This window comes from Syzygium oleosum, unplaced genomic scaffold (assembly GCF_021117445.2).
Source record: "Syzygium oleosum isolate NSW1041296 unplaced genomic scaffold, Sole_v2.1 Sole_v2.05, whole genome shotgun sequence".
Classification (NCBI taxonomy): domain Eukaryota; kingdom Viridiplantae; phylum Streptophyta; class Magnoliopsida; order Myrtales; family Myrtaceae; genus Syzygium; species Syzygium oleosum.
Window position 1 is genome coordinate 8008953 of NW_026607489.1, and position 11758 is coordinate 8020710.

General features: G+C 45.3%; 1 protein-coding gene across 1 annotated transcript; it reads right to left on the minus strand.

Moving 5' to 3' along the window:
- Window positions 1–2341, minus strand: LOC130138213 (uncharacterized). The gene is made up of 4 exons (XM_056311627.1): window positions 1666–2341; window positions 1075–1472; window positions 245–427; window positions 1–24 (listed from the first exon to the last, which is right to left on the minus strand). Exons 1-4 carry the CDS (start codon window positions 2339–2341, stop codon window positions 1–3), a joined length of 1281 nt encoding a protein of 426 aa, XP_056167602.1.
- Window positions 2342–11758: the final 9417 nt, after the last annotated feature.

Genomic DNA, 11758 nt, shown 5'->3' on the forward strand with positions numbered 1-11758 from the left:
TCAGAACTCCTCCAATACCGGTACCTGACGCATCGCAATGTACTTCAAAAACAAGATCAAAATTAGGCAATGCGAGTGTCGAGGCCGTGCTCAATTTTTCTTTGAGATGCTCAAAACTTTTCTGAGCCATACACGTCCACTCAAAGACTCCTTTCTTCATGCAAGAAGTAAGTGGGGCCGCAATAGTGCTGAAGTGTGCAATAAATCGTCGATAGAAAGAAGCGAGGCCATGAAAGCTTCGTACCTCATGCACATTTGATGGAGTCGGCCAATCTCGAATCACCTTGATCTTGGCATCATCCACTGAAATGCCCTTTGCTGAAATATGAAATCCCAAGAAAAGGATTTGCGGTACCATGAAATAGCACTTCTCGAGGGCTGCATACAAGCGCTCCTGTCTCAACACGTGTAGTACTTCTTGAAGATGCTGCAGGTGTTCATCAGTAGACTTGCTAAAAATAAGAATATCATCGGAATAGACCACAACAAATTTTCCCAAAAAGGGTTTCAGAACTTGGGTCATGAACCTCATGAATGTCGATGGTGCATTCGACAATCCGAATGGCATGACTAGCCACTCATACATGACCCATCTCTTGTTTTGAATCTTTGTCTTCCATTCATCTTCGGGCTTGTTTTTGATTTGATGATATCCACTTTTCAAATCCAGCTTGAAAAGATGATTGCACCAGAGAGTTGATCCAAGAGGTCATCAAGGCGAGGAATAGGGAATCGATACTTGACGGTGATTTTTTTGATCGCCCTACTATCGACACACATCCTCCAAGTACCATTTTCTTAGGTACCAAGAGAGGCTGAACGGCACATGGACTAAGGCTTTCTCGGATAAAACCCTTAGTCAAGAGTTCGACAACTTTGTCGATGCAATTCTTCATGCTCAATTCGGACTCATCCGATAATGAGCCAAATTAGGTAGGGAAGCACCGGGCATCAAATCGATTTGGTCTTGAATGTCTCTCATAGGAGGAGACCGCGAGTAAGTCCGTCGGAAAACAACCTTGAATTCTTCCAAAAGTGGCCGAACTTCAAGAGGTATGGAAGAAGAAACTTCACCTGTTTGTGAAGTAAAACATATACAATACGAACCCCTTTTAAAGCACCTTTCATATCCTTCATCGAAAGCAGTGTAGGAGATGAAGACTTTTTGACAACAGGAGTTTTCAAAGGCTCCTTACTAGGTGCTAATATAATCTTCTTCCCTCCAAATTCAAAAGAATACGTATTTCGATAGCCATCATGAGTAGTCCGCCTATCGAATTGCCATGGTCGCCCAAGAATAACATGACTAGCATCCATTGGTAGAACATCGCACCATATCTTGTCAAAATAAACAGAACCAATGGATAGATTAACAAGGCAGCATTTGGAAACGGTTATCTCAGTGCCTTTCGATAGCCATGACATCTTATAAGGTGTTGGGTGCGCCTTTAACTCCAACTTTAGTTTGTTTGCTGCACTTTCAGAAATTATATTCTCACAACATCCAGAGTCAATAATCAATTGACATACCTTCCCCTTAATCGTGCAAGCAGAATGAAAAATGTTAGTTGAGCCACCCATCTCTGGTCTCATCACGAGGAACTAGAAAGATTTTTCTCACCATCAGAAATTCACCAGAATCAGCATGCACTATTTACTCGTCACCTGCGGACTCTTCGACATCATTCACCTCTTCCTCGAGCGGATCTTCCACATGCTCATCAGAATCGTTATCCACTAAGAAGGCTTTGCCGGCTTGTCGATTCTTGTTCTTTTGGCAATTGCTAGCACGATGACCCAACTCACCACAAGTATAGAAACGAATATCGGACGTAGTTGGTCGCTTCAAAATGTTGGACTGATTAGGAAACTTACTAGCGGTTTGCGTCGTAGCCTCAGCAACTTTGGTGGTGCCAGGGGTACTCCTAGCGGGTTGATTGGTCATGATAGAGGATTGTTGCCTCCTTGAGCGAGAACGCTCCACCTTGAGTGCTCGTTGGTGTGCATCTCCTAAGTGCCAAATGTCAAGGACTTCCAGGGCATCTTGAATATGAAGTTGAAGGCCATTCAAGTACTTGCTCACAAGCATCTCCTCCGGATCTTGAATGTTGTTGCGAATCACCAACTCATTGAATTCGTTGGTGTATTGGTCCACCGTTCGCGTACCTTGTCTCAGATTTTGGTATCGTTGATAGAGCTCTCTCTTGTATCCCTTAGGTAGGAAATACTTTCGGATCTTGTCTTCCATCTTCCTCCACGAGGTAATTGGCGCTTTGCCAACGGATTGGCGAGTTTGCTTCTCACGCCTCCACCAAGCGATGGCTTTACCTCTGAATCGCATAGCGATGATCCCGACTCGATGATCCTCCGGAACATTTCGATGCTCAAACACTTCATTAACAAGTGTTAGCCAATCAACAATTTCTTCAGGAGTGTCGCGACCGAACTCCCGAGCCCTTTTTTAAACGACAAGCAAAAAGGGAGGGGCTCGCCTGGTACGCGCTAAGTCTAGGTTCGGGACTTAACTCGGGCTCTCCCAAGCCCATACCATATCGCGACTTAGGGTTTAAGTTTTTAACATGCAAGTGGTTTATATCAAGGAGTCGCCACTAATCGATTTGGGGTAGGTCGATTAGAAACCCAAATAGGGTGATGGGAGAATCACCCTATTCCTACGAACCGAGATTAAATGAGTTCGGGGACTTGGTTACACTAGTTGGATAACTAATGCCCTTTCGGTACCATTTTACCTGTTCATTTCGAAAACATTTGTCGAGCAATTTGGATTAATTTTAGGACCTTTCTCCTAACATGTGAGGTGATCAAGCGAGTGCATAATCAGAAACGATCAGCAGTCAAGAACACAACAATTCATGCAGCCTAAGGTTCTAACCTTAACTAAGTCAGATGACATTCAAAAATACAACACTCATGTAATTGTATTAAAAATATGCATAACAATACAACGGTAATAAAAACTAACATGCAAAATACTACCGCGTAACCTCGGGCTTGTCTAATTTAAACAAGACAAAAACATGCATAATAATACAATAAATTAAAACACTTAGATATAACAAAAAAAAAAAAAAATTTAATTAATTTTTTTTTTTTTTCGAAAGAAAAAAATAATAATAATAATACAGAAGAAGGAAAAGAAAAAAAAAATTTAAAATTTAAAATTTTTTTTTTTAAAAATTTTTTAAAATTTTTTAAAATTTTTTTAAATTTTTTAATTTTTAAATAAAATAAAATAATAATATAATATTAACCGGGTCGGATCCGACTGGAATCAACGATCCGACCCGGGCGTTGACCGGTGGATCTGTGATCCGGCCTCAGTCGGATCCGAAGTCGGCGATCGGATCCGGTCCGATCGGAACCGACCGGATTCACGAAACCGACCCGAATTGATTAATTCGGGTCGGATAATTGGATCCGGTCGGGTCCGATTGACCCGAATCGATGAACCGGCCCGAACCGGCTTTTTGAACAGACGGACCGGTTCGGCTCGGTGTCCAAGCCTCAAACTCCGGCACTGACGTGGGACGTAATCCGGCGATTCGCCGGATGTTTCGTCCGAGCTACTGGCATCGTTCTCATCGGCTCATCGAGCCGAGGAGTGTTTGATGCCCGGTCGCCGGGAACCGGCCCGAATGATCGCGGCCAAGCCCCCGATCGGAACTCGTCAAACCGGACGCCGATCGAACTTCGGGGCCGACGTACCTGCACCACGATTCGGGTTCCTCCGGTCCCCGATGGTCTCCTCAACACTTACCCGAGTCGGTTGAGTCACCGTTCGGCCCCTACTCTCCGATGAAGCTCAAACACAAACCGAGCTCGTGAGACATTTTGACAAACGGTTGGCGGGCATGACAATAATAGAGGCATTTTGGCCTCTCCGGCGACTCGGTCCGCTCCGGCGGACGTGGCTCACTTTCGACGGCGAGTGGGGACCGGAACGACATCGGTATGGGCCGGGATTCGCACGAAACGGCCGGCGCGAGTCCCGCCCAACCACGCCGGAAAAACAGGGAAAACAGAGGCGGTTCTCTACGGGGCTCACCGGTCGACGCGCGTTGTTCAGGGGGTCTCCGACTCTCTGCGCAGGCGACGGTGGACGCCGCTGGTTCTCCTTCCCTGCTCCGGCGTGGCCTCGGTTTGCTCCCTCTCTCTCTCTATTCTCTCTCTTGTCTCTCTCGGTCTGCTCTCTCGTGTTTCGCCGGAAATGGCCGGCCTGGGCCGCTCCGGGGTTGCGGCCGGCTTGCCTTTGGTGACGACGAGGCCGCTGGGACCCGCAAGACCTCCGAGGCTCTCTCTCTTCTCGGTTCACGCTCTCACGCTCCTCCGTATTTTTCTCCAAAATGGCCGACGGGGACTCTCTCCGCTCAAATCGACCGAAAAACCGCCCCCCCTCTCCCTCTCTCGGGTCTGTATATTCGACGACGACGACGCCATTCTCTGCTCCATTCAATGCTCTGCACCGGCCTCTGCTCCTACCAAGACTTTCGCGGCCATTAGGCCGGTGCAGAGGAGGGGCCGATTCTGTGAGGACGCAGAGAGAGAAGGAGAGAGAGAGGAGCTCCGAGAGATAGGGAAGACGGGCCGCAGCCTTAATGGCGGTCCACGTGGCGTGTTCCCGGCCTCCTCGCCGGATGACGACGATGAGGAGCGGCGCCGCCGTGCGTCACGCCCGGTCGCGCACGGGGGGAGAAGGGGGAGGAGAGCGACCGGCGAGGAGAAGGAAGAGAGGAAGGGTTGGGCCGGGCCGGGCCCGTCCGCGCGGAGGAAAAAGGAAAGCATGGGCCGCGCGGGAGGAAAGAGAAAAAGAAAAAGGAAGAAAAGTAGGGTCGGCCCAAACGGCTGGCCCGAATCGATTTCGAATTTTTTTTTTTTTTTTTTTTTAAATTTTAAGAAAATATGCTCTAATAGGCCTTATTAATGCACATATGCCTAATGTCTATATGCAATGCATTTAAATAGAAATATTTTTTTGTTTTAGGAATTAAAGAAATTAACTCCTAAATTTTGCAATTAATTTTGGGCAAATTAAAAATAGGTGTCAACATTGCCCTCTTTGAAGGTGAGCTCGCAGAGATTGAGCTCAGAGAGGTTACGTTCAAAGATAAAATGGCACCTAAATTTGGCCCATGCATGCTCAATGAATGTTATTTTTAGCGAGACCGGATTCCCATTTTTATGATGCGATATAAGATGATGCATGCTAAAGCAAATAAAAACATACCTGGGGCTACTTACCTTGCCGAAGGGTAGAGTAATTCCAGATGGTTGATATTGTGTGTCGAGGACCCGAACCTGTCTTTCGGTCGCCTTGACGAAAAAATGGTTTGTCTAGGACCCGAACCTTTCTTCGGTCGCCTTGACGGGGATTGTTTTTGTCTAGGACCCGAACCTTTCTTGGTCGCCTTTGATCGGGAAATCGTCTGTCTAGGACCGGACCTTTCTTCGGTCGCCTTGATCGACGGATTTTGTTTGTCAAAGTACACAGGGGTCGTCGCCCAGGGTTTGACGGTTTGCCTGGTGGGTCCTCGCCGGCAGGTCTTGAAAAGGCTCAAACGATGAGCACTGGGGTCCTCGCCGAGGATTTGTTGGTTTGCTGGTGGGTCCTCGCCGACGGGTCTTGAAAAGGCTCAAACGATGAGCACCGGGGTCTCGCCCTAGATTTGTTGTGAACATGGGGGTCGGCCCCATGCTCGGAGGGTGAACAACGGGGTCAATCCGATGTTCGGAGGGTGAACAACGGGGTCAATCCGATGTTCAATTGGTGAACAACGGGGTCACTCCGATGTTCGAGAGGGTGAACAACGGGGTCAATCCGATGTTCGGAGGGTGAACAACGGGGTCACTCCGATGTTCGGAGGGTGAACAACGGGGTCAATCCGATGTTCAATTGGTGAACAACGGGGTCACTCCGATGTTCAGAGGGTGAACAACGGGGTCAATCCGATGTTCAGAGGGTACCGTAACAATCGTAGGTACATAGATTTTTGGAATCGGGCATGGGTAGAATATACTTACCTGGGCACGTTCCTGCCTCTTAAGGGCGTGTCTCCTGTCAGACAAGTTTTTTTGTGCAAAGACATACGTATTCATCGGAGAAATAGACAACTGAGGCTATTCTTGAATATCGTATGAAATATCTTGACCAGCTAGTCAAGATGCTTTTCTTTTTCAAAGGAGCACCCAATTTACCTTCTGGGTAGTTTGAAAAGAAATCGATGAAATACCCGGGATTTCTTACCCGGAGGTTTGATGTATCATCTGCTGAATACCCGACCTTTTTCAGGGCATCTCTTTTGTGATGATAATGAGGGCTTTTCAGTGCCCGAATTTTCATGTTCTATATGGGGATTAGAACTCGAGCCGCAAAAGCATCTTTGTGTCAATTCCACTTGGGAACAGAAAAAATTTTGTGACATCTTTGGAGACGCTCCAAAGGTCATATGTTCTTTGAGTCTTTGAAGATATTTTACCTGTCAAAGAGAGTTAAAGCAAACATGCATGCATTCATCAAGGATAGACAAGCTATGCTATTCCGTAATGCGCATTTGAAAGTTCATGCATGATAATTTTGCCATGCTCATCACCAAACATCCACCGAGGGTAAATCAAGACAATTTTCGCTTGGGAGGTGGACTTCTCGAGATCTTGAACGAGGATTCTCGTCAAAAAGGACTTTCCACTCGCTCTCATTGAAAAGGGCTATTTGTCCCATCCATTAATGCGGGAACATCGAAAACACTCAATCTGACCACTATCACATCCGTAAGGGTCTGAGTTTTCTCGCAAGCGGTACGACGCTGCCAATCTGAGAGGTCTTCTTCGTGGTCGTAATGTAGGCTTGGTCAATGGCTTAACGAAGGAGACCGTCCGAGTCAAGGCCATGAAAGAAAATATTTCGCAATCATCTCCGGGTTTACAAGTCAAGAACCTGCAAAACGAGATAGAAATAGTCTTGCTCGCACTTCCTCGAGCGTTGTTTATAAACATTTGAAATTCCACGTTAAATCAAATGCCCTAATCGAAGAGACTTCATGAGGGACGTAACGTGGGCTCGGTTCACTGAGTTGAGAAACGAAAGGATCGTTAGGCTCAAAAATGTGTGTAAGGGTGAGAGTTGGTGATCATCTTGGCATTGTCACCTGTCTTTTTCTTCATCATCAGGATCCTCTTGGACAACTCCCTGGGTAATCCCGTGTTTTAGCATCTTTGACAACATTTTCTTGAGGAGCTTATGCGTCAAGCATTTTCCTGTATACCATTCTATCATGTGACAGATCTTTGTCAAGACAGAGTTCCTAAAGTAGGAATTTGTATCGAAGAAGAACTCAAGTTTAACCCTTTGGGGTCGTCTTTTCATCGTTTTTCTTCTTTTCCTTTTTCTTTTTCTTTGTTTTTTATTCATGGGCATTGGCCTTGCTTTTACCAGGCACACTGCTTTTTCATGCCCCTAGTTTTCAGCATTTTATTGATGCTCTTTTGGTGTTGTCAGGACTAGCCTAAACAAGCTTGAGCAGAATAATGTTATTAGGCTCTTGGAGTCTTCATCTTGATTCGGTATTTTGGACCCTGATGTTCAAGCTGTGGTGACTTTTGCCTTGCCCCGGTGTAGGGGATGATCACCAACCGGGTTGGTACGAAATGAAATCGCCGGCTCAATTGGGCTAGCAAGGGATATAAGTGTATGGGATAGAAGAAGAACCGCTCTTCGTCATCCTAGGGCACTTAAATTATTGTGAGAGTTCATCTGCAATAAAAACACTCAAAGATTAATGCAAATGAGAGCAAGAAAATTCCTATTCATCTTTGTCATCTTGTGAGAGCTGTTGCAGCTGATGATCATAGAAAATTTTAGATATTACAAACTCCTCATCCTTTCCTGTCTTGCTCAGTGACAACATCACTGTTATCAATAAGATATTGGCATTTTGGACAGGCTTTAGTTTGCTGCTCCTCTCTTGACAAAGCCCTCTTAGCCTCGACTGTCCGGCCGTCGATGGTGTGCTTGTCTTGGAAGACTCTTTCGAGAACCACCGGATCCGTGAAAACAACGAGGCCGAAGTCACAGGGGCGGTGATCGAAAGGGAGGGACGCTCTTCTTGCTCCCTTTGAATTTGAATTCTCCCTGTGATGTTGGTTTACCTCAAGCTGCCCCAATGTGGGGTGGTTCTTGACAGGGGTGATTTAAAAAGAACCTCCAAGTGTATGGGCTCAAATGGTCAAGCAAAGGATTAATGGTAGTGTATGGGGCAGAGAAATGAACTGCCTCTCGTCATTTTGGCTACCGTACCTTATGCGAGAAATCTCTTTACCTTGTAAAATGTGGAACCTTTTCGCTCATCTTACATGGGTTTGGTATTTAAGAATGTGTATAGGCTAAGGATTGCCTCTCATCATCCTAACACACCTCGTTCAATATATCGGAAGCGATTCGACACCATTCGTCGAATTGTCCAGTTTTCCTGAGGAATTGGTGAATTAAACAGTAAAATTACCATGCGAAATTCTTTTGAAAAGACATGCAATGCACTTGGGGGAAGGTTAAGCATTTATTTGCTTTAACATGTTTCCCTTTTCTTTTGATTCTTTCAACTCTTAAAGCCTTTAAGGGAAAGAAATACTTACCTGTGTTGTAACAGTGAGGCAAACCTGCAAGGTAATGAGAAAGACCGTGTTAATGAACGGCACTTTGAAGGATAGGAATTGGGAACGATACAACATTATCCTTCGTGACTCCCTTCATTTGAGATTAAACTGACAACTCCTTGAGTTTTCTCGGATGTCGATAATTCCCTCCTAACAAAAACAGGAGCTTATATTAGAAATGAGGGGATTGAGGGTAAATTGAGAACGATCCAAATTACCCTTCTTCCATTTTGCCTTCAAAGCTAGCAGAGTCGTTTCTCCTCTTTACTTTGTTCAGCCTTCTTTGTCTCAGAATGCTCTTCCATACTCTTGGTCTCGAAGCTCGAATGAAATCCTCTATAATTAGGGATGCTTCCGAATAGAGGGTTTTATTGTCAGCGGATGCTGTGTCAATGCGATTCCAGCATGTTGAGGAGTTTCTTGTGGATGCTCCGATTCTCGACTGCACAGGCATGTGCAATTGGTTGCGTAGAGAACTTCGCAGCAAAGCTAATCTCTGCTTTAAAGGTCTTTGACGAACATGGGCATGACTACCATTGAGACTTCCGTGGTTGCCAGGATCGGCCTTGACGCAAGTTTGTCATGTGCGAAACCCTTTCCGGTTAGACTTGCTACCATGAGTGTTGTTTACTCAATTTTGTCCTATGTAAAAGGAAAAGACATGTCATTTCTATGCTAAAGTGGATGAACTTTAGGAACGAAATACACCCTTTTTTATGGACTGGGAGATTGCGTGCCCCCTAGTCTACTCTCCTAATTAAGCACTTCTTCGTCATGTTTCATTCGAGAGGTCCCGACATTGGTGCTCTATCCGGCTCGTTAGCACGTCAGAGTCTAGCATGTTCCCCAGTTCATTATCTGCAAAAGAAAAGGGAAGGAATGTCATTTCCAAAATTTGTTAAGGAATAAGACATACCTTTTTCTTTCAAAAGGGATAATCTTTTTTTGATCGCTTGGCTCTCGTACGAAATGATGTTTCGCTCATCATGGGGTCAAGGAATGGTCGCATTCTCTTTGACTTTCTGGGGTTGATATCACCCACTGGTAGTAGTGAGATTTGCCCCATGCTTCATTTGAAGGTTGGATGATCTTTGCTCCGGACTATCCCTATTGGATTAGTTGGTCTGCGATCATTACCAGGGTCTGATGTGCTCTTCAGTTTGTGTCATTTCCAAATGTCCCTTTCGTAATAACAAATCAAAAAGGAGTATGCTCTGAGACACGAAGTGAGCGAGTTAGAAAAACAAACAGGGCTAAGAGCATGCACGCTTTTCCACCACCGTTCTTTTTTCGGCCCTTTTGAAAGATGATAAAACGTTTGTTTTATTTTCAAAAGTTTAGAAACGAGGAAGCATGAGGAAGCCCGGGCCTCAGAACACTTTCCTTTACATGGCTGGATATCATCAACGGGCCGGTTTGGAGTACTTCCTCAGGCCCTCAAAACAAAACATTTGTAATTCTTTTGAATAATTCAGGCGAATTACATTTGTTGGAATGGAAATTGCAATACTAAAATTCCACGGATAATTACAAAAATCAGAAAACTGGGAATCTTAGAAAACAACTGGGACTTTAGAAAGCAAGAAAAGCTCCTACATAGGAGGATTCAAACTATTAAATATGCATCTATTCTAAAGGAGGAAAATTGAGTCTACAGTTTACTCAATGACGACATCCGTGCCTCCTGCTTGATTGGGTGGTGCGTTGCGGAATGAAAACATCTTTGCATCCAAAGCTATTTCGGACCTTATTTTTCAAGACAGCACAGTCATTGACGGAATGTCCCATTTCACCCAAATGATAGTCACATGCCTTGGAGGGATCGTAGTTGGGGAAACGCTCAGGATTTTCACGCTTTGGCTCTTTAGCAAGCAACCTCTTTTCCGGGAGAATAGGCGGGATCGAGACATAGGCAAAGGGAGTGGCGTGAAGCTTTTTGTTATTTCGCCTTTGGGGCGGCTTGCGGCCGAGGCCGGTTCTTGTCTCTTATCTCGAATCATTGGGGAAGGATGAACGGTTTGGGTGTATGCAACATCCGCATCTGTCAGAGGTTCTTTCTCCTTCTTCATGCCGAGTTTCTTGCTTGTGGAAGTGGGGTCTGTAAACCACCCCTCACGCAATCCCATTTCGATTCGTTCACCCACGGGAACAAGACGATTAAGGGATTCAGCGGTGGCACCAACCAGGGCGTGTACGTATTCATATGGAAGAGACTTTATGAACAATTTCACTTGTTCATGGTCGTGAGGCAAGGGTAACTTTGGGCGGCCAAGTTTCTCCATCTGGTGGCATACTCTTTGAAGGACTCAATCTTCTTCTTCTCAGCGCGTTCTAGATCGTCACGAGTAAAGGTGACGTCGAGGTTGAATTGATAATGCTTGAGGAATGCATCAGCGGCATCATCCCAAGACTTAAAAGTATCAACATCCTTCGACATATACCATGTCAGGGCTGGCCCCGTCAAACTCGCTTGAAAGGTCGAATCATGAGGGGTTCGTTGTCAACGTCTTGGGTCATCCGCACATGATACATGTGCAAATGATGTCACGGGGCATGAGGTACCGTCATACTTCTCGAATTAGGCATCTTGAATTTTTTCGGTATTTTGACCCGTTTGTATATAGACAGGTCAAGTGGGACAGCATTTTGCGGGCCTTGTAGCTGTTTCAGCATTTCTTCGACCTTTGCAAGGCGTTTGTCCTGTTCCGTCACTGGTACAACTTCGAGTTCGAGGCTTCCTAACAGCAAGGGAAGCGGATCGTCTCTCTAGCGGGGCATTTTATTGTCACTGGCGAAGCTTTGTCTTTTCCGGTAGACGGTGGTGATAACACCACCTCAACCGCTAGCTAGCGTAGGTGTAAGCTTGTCATGAATGGATTCCACCTGCTTTGTGAGATTTTGGATCGCATTGATGACCATTTTCATCTCATCTTCCATATTATTGAGGCGGACATTTTCTTCGGCCATTTTTTGTAACTACCTGCGAAAACGCTAATATGAATGAGTATAATGCTCAATAAAGAATCATTCTATGACTTAGTCATATTATTATTGCGTATTTTCTTTATTTGCAAAGAAAAAAATAAGCAAA